This window comes from Gallinula chloropus, assembly GCF_964237585.1.
Source record: "Gallinula chloropus genome assembly, chromosome: 12".
Classification (NCBI taxonomy): Eukaryota; Metazoa; Chordata; class Aves; order Gruiformes; family Rallidae; genus Gallinula; species Gallinula chloropus.
The window spans coordinates 14487079-14502327 of record NC_140097.1 but is presented as its reverse complement, the minus strand read 5'-3'; the positions used below and the strand labels follow the sequence as shown (position 1 = coordinate 14502327).

At 46.8% G+C, this 15249-nt stretch overlaps 1 protein-coding gene across 1 annotated transcript in view; it reads left to right on the top strand.

The window, feature by feature from the left end:
• Nucleotides 1-15249, top strand: part of GRIP2 (glutamate receptor interacting protein 2) — a gene marked incomplete at its 5' end in the record, with an annotated part of 282134 nt that overhangs the window by 250641 nt on the left and 16244 nt on the right. The window contains 4 exons of the mRNA XM_084269642.1: nucleotides 7864-7930; nucleotides 8753-8898; nucleotides 9186-9330; nucleotides 13597-13736. Coding sequence (XP_084125768.1) covers nucleotides 7864-7930; nucleotides 8753-8898; nucleotides 9186-9330; nucleotides 13597-13736 — 498 coding nt within the window. The remainder of the gene's footprint in view (nucleotides 1-7863; nucleotides 7931-8752; nucleotides 8899-9185; nucleotides 9331-13596; nucleotides 13737-15249) is intronic.

The following is a 15249-nucleotide window of genomic DNA, read 5'->3' as shown; positions in this document are numbered from 1 at the left end:
AAAAAAAAGAATTGCCTGGGTCTGGTGGGACCCTCACAGGGAGACGTGGAGGGAGGAGAGCAAGCATGAGGTGTTTGTGCAGGTTGAAGGGTCAATAGGGGAAACTGCCAAGAGGATGATGAGGATGAAGATGGTGGCATGCCTTAGAGGTGCGGGGAAGGCACTCCAGGAACACAGGAGGGTACTGGACAAGGTTTCCCTGGAGTCCTTGCATTGACTAACCCCAAACATGGAGGAGATCAGTGTGCCCAGACTTGGTGGCTCTGAGAGAACGAAACAAACTTTTCTTTCTTTTCTTCCTGCTTACTCTTGGTTAATTACTTCTCTTTCTCTTCTGCAGTATGTTTTTTATTTAAATGCCTTTTGGCCTCTTTGGAGGAAGTACTGTACAGGGCTGATATAGGCAGACCCATCTCAAATTCCTGGCCAACTAGGGGTCTTGTTATGCCTTGCGTCAGTGAACTTTTCCTTTATGGCAAACGTGAGCAGGTCTCACATCAATCATCCCTCTTCCACTGCTGGGTAAACTGAGTTGAATCATTTAAGATATGCCATGCCCAGAGGCTGCCACCACCTCTCAGCTGAAGCAAAGAAACTTGTGAGACTGTAGTAATGGGATCTTGTGCCTGAGCCCTCAGGAGTGGGGTCCCAGCTGTGTCTGGGGAATGGAGTCACTAGGGACACTTTAAAACTAGGTTTCATAAGCCATTTTGCAATTAACTCTTGGCTTTCACAGCATTGGTCAGTAGGCTGGTTGGAGGTGTACTAAGTGAGGTGATTCTCAGGAGTGACTTGAACGTGGACAGGGTGATGACTTTGCATCCTCTGTTATTTCATCTCCCTCTTCCCAGCTTTCTCTGTGTGTGCCATAAGGATAATCCTGAGAAAGAACAGCACAGTATTTCACATTTGGCTTGGTAGTGATTACTGTCTGAAGACATCAAAGTGCCTTCTCAAAGCAGAAGGCTCCCCTTAACAACCTTTCACTGATGGGGAAGTGGGGTGCAGTGAGGCAGCCAGGGAGCACTGGGTTCCCTGCCTGCTGCCCTGCCCATGTGTTGGCATTGCAATCTCAGGGATCAACCTAGGATGATGGATTCAGTAACAAAAAACTGCTGGCTTGACCACAGCCAAGGTTTCACCACATTTAAACTTTAAAGCTTTGTCTATATCTGGGGCTGGAGAGCAAAACAAACCTGGGAGCTGCTGACAAGAATATCAGTTTTTATTTGTGGTGTCTCACTTCAGTGGGATCTGTGTCAGATGTGAATTTACACTTCAAACGTATTTTTATGTTGAAATTGTTTTCATTTAAAATTTATTTTTAAAATGGATTTCATGCACTTTTTTGAAATCCCTAGAGAAGAAACTGACCACTGGGTTTTAAGCAGTTAGATACTCATTATCCAACTGCCAAGCAGTTTTTAACAGTAAATAGATTCCATCTTGGTTGTTGGACATGTTTGTGTGACGTTTTTAAGGTAATGCACACACATAAACTTAAGACACATTCCAGTCCTTCATTGAGTCAAGTCCAAAATTACATTTACAAACGGAGCAAGGGACAGCCTCTCAAAAATGTGGTGGCAAGGATGAGATGCTAGTTGAGTCCTAATTATGTTTTCACATATTAGTCCCTATAAGCCTATGTACACATGACCCTTAGAAAATTAGATCATCATTTTGTCACTCTGCCTCTGGCCGGGCAGATAAACATCCCAGTTTCCAACATTAAAACCGAAGCAAGCAGCCTTGTGTTAAGTACCTCCTGCAGAGACGTATAATGCGTATGCAGGAGTGTGTGATGCAAGCAGCAAGAGAAAAGTGATAAAAATAACTCTGTTTTGCTCAGTTCCTCCCAGTTCTGATTTGAATGCTTGTATAGATCCAGAAACAGCTTTTGTAGCTTTTCCTCTGACAAGGAAAAGCATGTAATTCCTGTTTTAAAGTCAGGGACTTGGTTTACTGGCCTCCCATATTGGATTCCTGTTCCCTACTGTGTAAAACTGGGGTAGGTTAAATAGATGATGGGTTGGAGGGGTCAGTAGAAGACCCCCTGCACTGCTGTGGCCACAGAATTGGGTTTGTTCATAAACTTTGTGGTCCAGCTACACTGTAGTTGAAAGATGATTTGCTTCTGTAGAGTTTTACCTCTTGGCAGGTTCATCTGTAGTTAATTCCTCTGTCTAGGAAGGTTTGCCACTGCCTTCTTACACGGGCAGAAAGTGTTAACGACCTCATCAGACGAGCACTATAGAAATAAAAGCGATCAAGTTCTTGCTGTGCTGTGGCTCTCAGAGCTAATCCGGAGATGGGCTAAGTAAAGGGGGGAGAGCAGGATTCTTGATGGATGCGTTGGAAGAAGCCATGTAATGGAGCTGGCTGCAGGAGGAACGATAAATCTGTTGGAAAGCTCATAAAAAGGTGGAAAACCCCAGAAGGTTTTTATGTGAGGAGGGCAGGCGCTGCTAGTTCTGGGATGAGCACACAGAGAGAGTCTGTGCTTGCTCTTGCTGAGGGGGAGATGTTTGCTGAAGGCACTCATCATCTTTGAGGTCTCTGGGTTTGTTAGAAAGAGGAGACTTGGCCTGGGTGAGCCCCGGCTGCGGTCTGTGTGCATGGCTGCATGTAGGCAGATGGGTTTCTTCCCCTGCACAAACACAGCGTGCTAAAAGGATGCAGTGAATTAAGACATGTGATGCAAATCTTTGCATATAGCACGATTTCCCATTCAGTTGCCTAAAGGATGAATAGAAATCCAAGGGGTGAGCCTTTCACTGGCTCTACTTCATATTTCTGTGGCACCTCGGTGCCCTCAGGCCTCATTTCAGTCTCCTGCATTCGCTAAATGAAAATTAGCAAAGCAAAACAGTGGCACTGCCTCATGTGCGCTGCATCCTCGCTCTGTCTGGGGGTGAAGGGACAAGAAGCCAGCAAAACTGCTCTCCTTTTCTCTGTACCCCAGTGCCTTGGTTCCTGTCTTAGGGAGATGACTGTGTTTGTCTGTGAAACAGCCACTCTGCTTGAAGAGCCAAGTGTCCTCTCCTTCCTGCTCCGTGGGGTTCAGGGTGCTGTGTGGGCTCTGAGGCTCCACTCTTTGCAGAGACCTCTGAGGCGCCACAAATGGTGGGAATACAAAGATGTGCAAAGTGAAGGGGTTTTGACACAGGGATGTGAATATTTGGCTCTTGTTGGCCTGAACTACTCATCTCCATTAGCAGAACACATGCCCTAAGTGCTCTGGTCTTGCTGGCTGCTTTCAGTTCTAATGATACAGTTATGCCTTTGTAGGTTTCCTGTAAATCTCTTACAAATTAAAATCTCCAACAGTGAGAAGCTAATAGTAGTGTATTCTTGTATGTTCAATACATGACCTCCTAAAATAAGATATGGATTTGTTATTAGCCTCTGGAAAATTATATTTGATTACACAGAAGATTGCTTTTTGTGAATTTTTTTCGTGTCTCTCTCAAATACACTTTCCAAGAGCTAGTTGGGAAATTCGCTGCAGGGTACACGTGTGTTGTTGCTGTTTAAACAGATACTGAAATTACTGTTCATTTTAGCTATGCATTAATGCTCTATATAGCATGTTTATCAAATTACCTTTATATATCTTAACAAATCAATTCCTGTGCCCTTGGTGTGAAGTGCTGCAGATAAGGAGTAGGTAGTATATCTGCTTGCAGGCGATAAAACTGGAATTTGGGTAGATAGATAACTTCGATTAAGTCGCTTAAGCAGTGTAATCGCTGTCCTAGCGAGAAGATGGATCTCTGAGCCCAGCAAATCTAGCTTTGCTGGTGCTGGATTAACCCAGGACCTGCCGCCAGCCCGGCAGAGTGTGTCTGCCTTCAGCAACGTGCCCGGCTGTCTCCAGTCCTACCCCTTGCTAACACTGCAGCTTCAACAGATTTGCAGCTGATTCGCTCTGGTGCTTTTACTGAAGTGAGATATTCTGTCCTGCTTATGGAAGGTAATAGATCTGCGGTGGGGTAAATGTCCTGCTGGAAGCACTGATAACTTATGCACCTGCTGCTAAAACTAATGAATGATAGAGGAAGAAGTTGGGTACTGGGGATTTGATTTTTCACTGCTGCTTTTTGTAATCGATTCTGATCTGCCTTTATTCCTCTTCTTGATCCTTAGCTATGCCAAGATTATTTGGTTTCTAATTTTGTTTGGTTTCCCCCCCTTTCTAAGTGTTTGCTTTCTTAAATGCCATGTATTCTGATGGCATTATTACAGTTTCTTTAATTACACACTGGCAGGGTGCTGCTTTGTCTTGGTCAATAATGAAGGGCATTTATAACGGGCTGAAGTGTTGATGCGTGTGAGAGATGTGCTCGTGCTCCTTGGAGGGGAATAATTTACCAATAGGAGTCATTATGCATTCTATTAAAAACACAAACCGGACATGTGTTTGTGGCCTCATCATCCATCACAGAGTAAACGCCAAGCGAGCCAGAATCCCAGCAGACGTGGCAAGAGACTGAAAGCAATTTATAAAAAGTAAATAACAGTATTGATCATTTCACCTTTTTATCACTGCCCTGTCACCACCACCAAGCAGTGTTTTCGTTTTGGGTTTCTCCCCCACCCTGCACTTCTGCTTTCACCAGCTGTTGATTTATGGAGCTTTCTCTGGACCACTGGAGCAGATTTAAACTGCCTTTTGTACTGGTAAACCCGCCAAAAATTACAAATGTATCTGAAAAAGAGCCTACTTCCACCTGAAGTGATTTGCCCTGGTAGATGGAGGTGACAACCAGAGTACCTGTCAAGAGAGAGCATGGGTGTCTACACGACAGCTTCTGCTTCTGCCTCTCCATCCACCCTTTCCCTTGACTCCCTTTGTTGGAAGGGAGGACAGCTCAGTTTTACAGACGGGAGAGCAAGGCGGGTTTTATAGAGAGGCAAGGCTGGGCACCCAAATGGTGTCTTCCTGCAGCATGCAGAATTACCCAGACATTGTCCTTTGAAAGTAAATAACACACTGACAGCAGAAATGAATGGATGAAAAGGTTTTATTCATCTCTTCAAGTGTCCTAACTCCAAAGGCCACACAAAACCCACAACCCTAATAAAATAATAATGCAGCTTGGTTTTCTTTTTCTTGCTGGCAAACTGGGAATAATTTATCCAGAATCTCACCTGTGATCTATGTATCTGATGCCTCTAACCTTGACTGAGCCACCACTTTAGCAGCATTGCAGCTCTCCTGCCTGTAGACAGGGCAGCTGTTAGGCAGAGGCACGTTGTGCCCCCCACGTTTTTAGCCCAGCACTGCTAAAAACGTGGGTGCCTGGGGCACCTGGGGATGTGCTGGTCCCAGCTGATGGGCAGAAAGCCTGGCTGGGTGCTCTGCTGGCAAGGGCTTTGAGATGCCAAAGGTGAATTAATGGTGTTAGTAACCACTGGTTCTTAAATTGAACAGCAAGTGACTGTTCTCTGCTTTGAGATTTCATTCCCTTGACTGTGTATCAGATGTCTCTTGAGGATAATTATTCATGAAGTGTCTCTAACTTACCCTTCAGATTTGTAGGTGCTGGCTAATAATGGTGGTTTTCTAAAGCCTTTCTGTGTGATGCTAAGCAATTACTTAAAAGAGGGGTGCTGTTTATTGAAGTTTGGGGACTCTGATGGTACCTGCAATTGGATGTGGTTTGAATTTTGCTTAAAACTTGCTTTGTTTTGTAATGGGCAGAGCACTTGGTTTGTCACACGGAAAGCTTGTGCTACGTTCAGTGCTGGCACCAAGTGCAGAGCTGCAGAAGGATGAAATCTTGCTCTCTGCTCAGGCTGACTGTGGGCAGGGTCCCCCCCTACATGTTGCAGGGCTTGTAAGGCAGATGCTAAGGTAAACACCACTTCTGAGGAGCTCGAGGCATGTTGTTGTCTATCCTTGTTTGGTTTGGGGTTTTTTTTCCTTTGCTCTTTTGAATGTTCACAGACTCTGGACACATTGTTCCAGCTGTGGCTGGATCAGGTTTAGTGATGGGCATCCCCAGCCCAGCGCCAGGACTGTAGAGACCCTCCCTAACCCCTTTCTGTCATGCTGCCTCTGCTTTGAAGCTGGTAAACAAACCTTGCAGTGAAAGGTATTTTTGCTAACCTGGATCGTTTTGACAGAACCAGGCTAGGGAGCAATTAAACATGCAGCGATGCCGGCCTGACCCAGGGCTCAGGGGGTGCTAACCGGGTCTCCCATCACCATCGCTCAGACCACTACATTGTACACCTCAGCAGCAGATACATCTCCTGTACTGAAAAAGAGAACAGCAATAGTAGTAACAGGGTGATACATCTCTCACCCCTGTGCTGCTAGTCCGTGGTGTGTGGCCATCTCAATCAGAGGGGAGATTTCTGTGTTACTTCAGCTGCTGCGCCCCATCCTTCCCTCCCACTACTCAGTTCTGCCCGGTACATATCAGTCTATCTGCTGGCTGGACCATCTGGTGAACAGCTTCACAAGCCCTTGGTGAATCTCCACAACCCAACACACTCTTCACTCCATGACTGCAAGCTGAATGTGAGTCTCTAGACCAAAATTTCCTGGCACCACACTCCATGGGGAAAATAGTTCTTCCAGGCTTTGTATCGTTCAGCAGCCGCATTGCTGTGGCTTACAAAATCAGTCACAGTCTGCTCTTTGCTATCTGACCTAACTTTTATCCTCAGCTCCGCTGTGACTGCGACTGAGTATCTTTTGTGCTCTGCTCAGTACAGAAGGTTTAGTTACACCTGGGAGAGAGGGTATCCTTAAAGGTGATGGGTTAGCACTCATGTTTTTAAATCTAATAAATGAATGTAAACAACAGAAAAATCTACAGCAGAGAGGTTGGTAAGAGGAAGTAGCTACTCCTTGATGTCTGACTTTTCTGTGGTGCTCTGTAATTGCTGTTCAGGCAGGTGGATCTCTGTGTGGTTGATGCCACGTGCCTCAGATATTTTAATCTCTGACCTGCACCTGATATGTTCAGAAGCTGTAAGTTCCTTCCTTCCCACGCAGTTTTTGCTGAGAAGCTCTGTCAGCTTTAAATGAGACGATGCAATTCCCAAAGCAAGGCGGGAGTGACGCGGGGTGAAAAGGATGCTCTTGGTGTATGTTCAGTGTGTGGAAGGCAGAGAGGTCAGGAGGGGTTTGAGTCATAAATCTCACTTGGGTTTCTCAAGAGAGCAGCAGGTCTTGAAGGCAAATTTGAAAATGTAAATGCTTCCAGAGATACGTACTTGCATCTCTCATGGGCTGAGAAGTTACCCGGGTCGAGGAAGAGAGAAGAGTTGGAAATCACCCCTTCTAGCTCCAGCACTGAGACCAGCCCTGGTTTATCTGTTGTATGATAAAGTGGCCTGGGGAGCTGAACCAGCTAGAAACCTGTATTTTATCTAATTCTTCCTGGGCTGTTTTCCACATGGAAAATATCCCAGCTCACTTTACTTCAAGAAAACAGAAATGCTTATATTAACCACAACACCGAGCTAGGTACTGCCTAGGCAGCAGTGCTGATGCCTGACTACTGCCATTGTTGTTGATTCGCTGTCTGATGTCAGAGATGTGAGTGTTTAATGGTGCTGGGATCAGGCAACCCCACCTCTTGCTGCTGGACACCGCCTGTTCTCCCCTTCTTCAGGAGGAGACCAAAGGTAGCAGCTAGCTAACTTGGAGAAAGAGTAACCAACAAATGTTTGCAGGGTTTGATTTCTTCTTTTTTTCCTGGTGTGGCTTCCAGAGTTTGAGTGGGAAACATGATTTTGTCAAATATAAATTCCCTTTCCATACAATTCCTTCTTCCTGTTAACCATCCCCAACCTAGACAGCAGACTCAATACCAAAGTTGTACCCACATGTCTCTTTTGCAGCTGCAAGCAGAAAGCCTGGGGAGCCTTTGATCATCTCTGACATCAAGAAGGGGAGCGTAGCACATAGGTGAGTGCAGAATTTCTCATCTGTCAAACCCATGGCACAATGTCTGGCCCAATAATGAGAGGTAGAATGAAGCCCAAGTAGCAGCACTTGGGTCTGGAAATCTGCCAGCCTCCAAGGAGATCTCAACCATAGAAGTTTGCCTTTAGACAGGTTTGTCTTTAAACAGGTTTGTTTCTAGTGGGTTTTCCAATAAAAGCTGTCTGTATTGAAGCAAGTAGAGTTGAGCTAGTGGGGAGGGTGGCACTGCTACAGAGGTCTACTGTGACTGTATAGGAGATGGATGTTTAGCATTTAAGAGCATGTGGTAAAGGGTTCTGTACATCCTGTAAGGTGCTATGGCTCATCGGGTAGTTTGCCATGTCTCAGCTCCTGCTCAGGTGAACAGAGTATGTGAATTGTGGGCACTGGTAGAGAACCGTGCAAATAACTCAGCATTTATTGACTTCACCTCTGATCCCAACACCTCATAGCCAGGTTTTCAGAGGAATTTAGTGCTGCCGGAGGGCTCGTTTCTCTGAGTACTCATACAAGAGTTTCCATAAAAGGTAGAATATCTGTCAGTTAAACATCAGGCATTTTTCATGTTGTAGGTTACCCAGGCTGTATATCTAATCTTCCCACCGTGTTCTGTGTCAGTACACGCTCTACACACACTTCCTCTCTTGTTAAGTAACGATTGTCCCAGTCTCTGTTAATGGCTGTTTCCCAGGAAGGATCAAGGACAGCAAGAAGTTAATATTGTCAGTGCCACTGCAGGACTGAATGTGGGATCTGAAAGGAAAATACAAATGTACTTTTAGTTTTCTTTCCCTTTCTACGTAGAACTGGCACCTTGGAGCCGGGAGACAAGCTGTTAGCCATCGATAACATCCGACTCGACAATTGCTCAATGGAGGATGCTGTGCAGATTTTAAGGCAGTGTGAAGACCTGGTCAAATTGAAGATTAGGAAGGATGAAGATAACTCTGGTACAGAAATCCTGATGCAAACTGGTGCCTGTCCACTGTAATGACATTTCCCAATAGGTAGCACAAACTAACAAAGATAAGGGCTGCTGCCTGCCCAGTCACCACTTCCCAATTGATTATAGTCTATTTTTGTTATTCTGCCCTTAAATGGAGTCTGGAAGGTTAAAATCCTATTTGGTATGAGCATGGCTGAAGACCTCAGGCTTTTGCTTCTGTATGCTGCAAGTCCCCATGACCTCTTTCATATGGCTAATTAAAAGATTCAGCATTCCTCTTTTCCCTTTCAGATGAACAGGAGACAACCGGTGCTATTATCTACACAGTGGAGCTGAAGCGATACGGCGGCCCCTTGGGCATAACCATCTCTGGGACAGAGGAACCTTTCGATCCTATCGTCATTTCAGGCTTGACTAAACGAGGGCTAGCAGAAAGGTGAGGTTTGGGGGAAGAGGCTTTACACTGATGAAGTTTCCTCTGCTGTCATGAGGTGTTTTAATCCACTGAAAAGGAAAGGTACCAAGTGATGTGAAGCAGGGACGGGTCTGCTGGTCTGGCTGTGCAGCCCCACATGCAGGACGTGGGGTGGTTGGGACTGTGCTCTCAGGGCAGTGAGAGATGCTTGAAGCAGGGCACTTCTGTGAGGGTCAGATCCAGTATGTCAGTTGATTGCAGCAGCCAGGAAAGCTGTTATCTGCCCCTCTTGCTTTCTGTCTGTGATTTCCCAGACGTATGTTGTGACCAGCATGCCCACAGAACCACCACAGACTCCTGTCCAGGTCTCAACTACATCTTACAGCCACAACAGTGGCATGTCCCACCGAAACCACAGGGATTCAGGAGTCTTCTGATCCGTCCTTGCTGACTGCTTTAGGCTGCTGCATGTGGAGGGGTCTCAGTGCAGAGCTGCCGTGCCGCAAACAGCAGACGTTTGTACTGCGTAAATGCAGGTGCAGATTTACCTTCAGCAGCCAGGGAGGTTGACTCTGTGTGTGCCTGGGTCTGAATGTATGTGCAGGCGTGGGCTTTAAAGGATCAGGATGTTGCTGCAAATATAAGGTGGAACTGAGTCATACACTGTATCTTAATTAATCTGCCTATATGGTAGCTGTGACTTGTAAATAGATCATTTCAGCAGCCCTGACTCATGCTTCTCACAGGGTTGCTTTACCCTGTGCTGCATGACAGGCAGAGCAGCAGCAATAAAACCCCCTGAACAAATAGGTGTAAAGCAACCTGGGGGATGTTTGACTGCAGATCTGGCCTTTTGGTTCTTTCCGTTTCAAGGCCATGCTCCTCTTAGCTGGACTGTAAAACAGCTCAGTGCCTCTTTCTGCATCGGGTTCCTCGAGCTCTCACAACACACACACTGCTGCATGTTTCCATTGCTTCCCTTGGGTATGGAAAGCAAAGTGTCAGTGTCTCCTGAGTCCGGAAGAGGGATGGGATTTAGTCATTAGTAGTTCTTTTCTTTGGGGATTTTCTATGACTGCCTGCCACTGTAGGATTCAGTCTTCTCTCCTAGAAAATGATAGCCATAGAGTGTCTGAGGGCTTTCTGCATAGCAGTTCTGCATTGTACCTGCAGCCCAGCATGAGAGAGGTTAAGGACAGAAAGCCCAAACGCTGTCAGGTGTCAGAAGACGGTCTCGTACCTTCATTGCTCTCAGTTCCCTTTGCTGTTCCTCCTTCGAACTTGGATACACATCACTGCTCCACGGAGACACGTAGTGCAGGCAAGTGCTGCGGTACTATTGAATTTTGATCAGGATCTGGCAGGCAGTAGGGAATGAAAAGCCTTTTGAGGAGAACAGTGGAGCTCTTCGGCATGTTCGTTGTAGCAGAGTAACAAATAGCAGCGCCTGAGCAGAGGAGCTGCCTGGGGATGGAGTGGCACAGGGATTTCTCTGGGTAACCTTGGCTCCCTGTGGTGAGGGTGAGGAGTACTGGGATGAAAGCTACCTGCAGGAAGGGTGCATATTTTTCTCTTGAGGTGGTGAATATTTTCCTCCTGGGAGTAACAGAAGGGACCAGCTCGATCTTGTCAAGGGAAGAGGAGTGGTCCTAGTGTTACCCTCAATTGTCCCTTTTGTGCTGTCACTGCCCTTCCCTGTGCCATGGGCACCCTTAGCCAGGCTCTGAAGGGCAGGACAGGTTTCTGAAGGACAGGTTTCTAAACCCAAAGCTGTGCCTGGCTTTTGCTGCAGCACAGGACGTGTTTCAGCAGTGCTGGTGGGGGGAGGACAAGATCCTGGTGTCAATAAGGGGCATGCACTGGCTGCTCTCAAGGAGGCATGAATGAAAGTCTGTGGTGTGGCTCAGGCTGCTCGCTGATGATGGGGAAGGCAGGGTGTCCTTTAGGATCTGTCACATGTCTGTCATAGCAGGTGACGGGCTGTCTAAACAGAAAAGGCTCCAGATTTAGATGACCTGGGTTTTATCTTGACCTTAAACATTTTTCTCCTTGTAGATGCCTTCAGAGGCAGCTCAGGCTGTTGTGCTGGTGCTGAGCGGTGTCTCACTCCTATGGTAGTTTCTGGTTCCCCTCCTGCAGCACCTGTGGGTGGCTTTAGCCTGGGCCATGGGACTTGTTTTTATTTTTGGGGAGAGGAGTAGGCCTGAATATACTGTTTAATTCTGTTCAACGTTCTCCAAGAGCAATTTTGGGTTGTTGCTGGCATTTTAATATGCCTGACCAGCCTCTTCTAGTGCCACCTACTCAAGTAGATAGGGGTAGCTGCAGGAAGGTTTTGTTCAGGAGTGCTCAGCACCAACACATGCTGGCAGGGGGGAGAATGGGTGGTGGCCCTAATGATATGCCAGGTAAATCTCTACCATCTGCATGCAGCCACTTCTTCAGCACTTGCTGGAATGTGTCTGCAGCCCTTTTGACACCTTATGACTTACCTATTTCTTGATTCTGCTCTTGCATGAGTCCTGTGAGCAAGGAGGGACATGGAGCACGCAGCTCCTGGATTGGTTTATGTTTGAGGTGAATTAAAGACTGTCAGTGATGATGGAGAGGCACAAGGGTCATTAGCTAGAAACAGTTTTCTCTGTCACTGGCTCTCAGCTTCTGTCTGCTTGTCTTCATGGATGCCTAGAGGTGGATGGATGAGAGGACTGTGCTTCAAGTTACTTTTCCCACCTTGAAGAAAAACATCTGGCTGAATGTGACCTTTCCTTCAATTGTTTCTATATTTTTCCTTGCTGAGGGACTTTCATGGTTCCTGCAGAGCAGTTATGTTGTTCGGAGGTGGGAGTTGGGCCAGTGCGTTGGTCAGGAGATAAATCCCCATGCTGGGCTCAGTGCTACAGCTGCCCTCAAAAGCTCAACCACTGCAGTGGGTTTTTTGGCTACATTGCTGAAACTTTTAAGACTACAGTTCCAGTTTGATCTGTAATTTACTTGAATGCCCAGGTTTTCCTTTAGGGCTCTCTCAGGCTGGCATGGATGGGACAAGACGGACATCTAGTGGCTGGCTGGCATGCCATGGCACTGCCCAGGTCCCCAGCAGCAAGCCCACCCCTCCTGCCTGCTGTCGTTCCCAACCTGGTGCACTTAACGGCAGCACATCGACAAAAGTTTTGTATTTTGGGGAGAGAAGGGTAGCTGTTTGACCTGCGACTGTTACACCAAATCCCAGCTGGGCAGGAGGAGCAGTCTAATTTGGAGATGTAACCGGAGAGAGGCACATTGCCATGGACAAAAGGATACTGCAGTCCAAATTTGCATCTCCTCCTGGCTGGCTCTCACAGGTTCCTGATAGCTAAACCTCATGGCACTGCTGGAGGATAGCTGCTCTCGCTCAGGGAGCTGGAGAGTGAGTGCTGGGAGCTTGGTCCAGCCAGCAGTGAGCACGAGCTCCTGCCTCAGTTGCCAGCTCTGGCCGTGGACACATCCTGTCCTGTCTGCTCTTCCTGGAGCTGCAGCAAGCACCAGGAGAGGCGAAGTGAGCCACTGTCTGTGGGCAGACAGAGAAGGACAGAGGAGAAGCAGGAGAATTGCTGTGAGTTGTTAGTTTGTTCCTGGCTGTTGCTGAAGCCCAAAGGATTTATTTAGCTGAGAGGAGAGGCGAGTGCTGGAACACGGTTGTGCAATAAGACGTGGTAACCTCTTCTAAAGTGCTGGTCCTGATGGAGAAAGGCACAGTGGTGTAGCTGTGTAGGGGTTAAACATACCATGAAGTGATCTGCAACTGGTTCAGTTCATGCTTGCACACGCAGTCTGTTTGTGTTGGGGCATTTTTGGTTTGGGTTTTCTTTTTTCAATGGGTTCCTAGGTTTGTTCCATCATTTCTTCCCATCAGTGTGAACGTGCCCGTCAGTTCTGTGTGTGATGACTGGTGGACATCACATGCTGGGAGTGCTCATGCTTTTAGCTCCTAGATCTTCTTGCTTTGAAGGGGTTTGACTGTAAGCTGGTCTGCAGTCCCAGTTCCCAAAGGGGCTGGGACTTGAGGAGTGCATATGTTCCTGTGTGTGTTTGTATGTATATGTACAGGTGGAAGGTGGGGGGATGAATCCTGGTAGTGGTGATGAAGAGGAAATCACAGGTATAAAGTGTACTGAGGGGAAACCAAGGCGTATTTGCAAGTGCTGAGAGTTATTATGCTATTGCTTCAAGCGACAACTTAATGGCCTGTCTTGCAGAGCTGTGAATCGCTGCTCTGAAGTTTCTAACAGCATCTTTTCTCTCCAGAACTGGAGCCATCCACATCGGTGACCGGATATTAGCAATTAATAACGTGAGCCTCAAGGGCAAACCGCTGAGCGAAGCCATTCACTTGCTGCAGATGGCAGGAGAGACAGTCACTCTGAAGATCAAGAAGCAGACTGAGAGTGAGCTGGGGAGCTTGGGTTGGGATGGGAGGGTGAAGGTGCACCCCAGCAGGGACGAGGGAGTTATGTAGCACTGTGGGTATTTCTTTCATGTGTTGTGGAAAGTGAGGCAAAGCACCTGGGGACAGAGGGAAAAGATGGGTGCTTTTTGGACTTCTGACTCACAGATTTGTTTTTTTTAAAGGCAGGCAAGGGATTTTCTGGAGTACTGGGAGGAGATTAGGCAGCAGGTTTATGGGCAATCATAACTGATTTTCGGATTGACACGTTGTGCAATTGGTGCCATTCCCTGTCTGTGTGGGTGTTCCACACAGCAGTGAAGCAGAAGATGCTTTTAAAAGTAGAAGAGTGTAGGGTTTTTTGAACTATAACTCTCCAAAATGAGCAAGGGGACTCTGAATCCATGAAAAAACCCACCCCACCTTTGAGTTTTTTTAATGCTAATCGCTTTCAAATCTTTTACACCCCTTTTCCTGGTTTGGGGTCCTAAGATCATCTTTCAAAGCATCTCCCTTCACTCTAGAAATCATCTCATCTCATTTCCCTGTCAAGTTGCCTGCGACCTTGAAGCTGTTCTGCTTGACACATTGTCAAAGAGCAAGAGCATACTTAGTAGAGGCAGGCCACTTTTTGGGGGGAGAGAGGAAGGATTAGCAAAACCAGGGAACACACAAACATTTCTCCCCAGCTTCTTTGGAATCAAGCACACAGAGGCCTTTTCATCAAGTTCAGAAAGAAGCTGGTCATTCTGACTGCATTTCTGTCTCTCCCCACACAGAGTATTTTCTATCTTTTTTTCTGCCACACTTCTCCAGTCTCTAGGTTTAGCTGGACCTACCCAGCCAGTGGCCCACATCACTACAGAAACTGGAAGAAATCAAGTGATAAAGCTCTTCCAAGGAAGCCTGGCCCATGGGACGCCTGTCCTGCAGCTGAAAAACTAGCATCACTCTTAAACATAGCCCTCCTGTGGAAGTCAAAGCAATATGCAAACATGTGGCAATGTGCCTCTTTTACAAATGGAGGAAGCCCAGGCAGGGGGTGGTGAATGGCAGGAACTGATTCCTCTTCAAGAAACCCTGGTCTCCTTCCCTGCAGCCAAGAGACCTGATCCTTGGTCTGAAATAGTCTTTTTTTTCCCCCCCTGCTGACACTTAGCATTGTTACAGCGACTCACTGAAATAATTGACACGCAAGTGCCAGTTGGAGGTTCGTTAATCATTCTGAGAATGAAGCAGGTGTAATTGAAATTTCAAGGTAATCTTGAGTTAATCATGGTGAGCAATCTTCTGAACGCTTGGAAAGTAGGGACTTTCAGGACACTGGCCTTTGTTTGGTAAAATAATCTGTCTTCATTGACAAATGCAGACTTTCAGAGGGCTTTTCATCCCAGCCTCTGTGAGTCGGAGATCCAGGATGTGGATGGCTAGCAGGATATCTAATCAGCGAGGACTTTAAAATATTCAGTACAAAGAAATGCTTGTGCTGAGAAGCCATTCCTTGCATAGCTTCT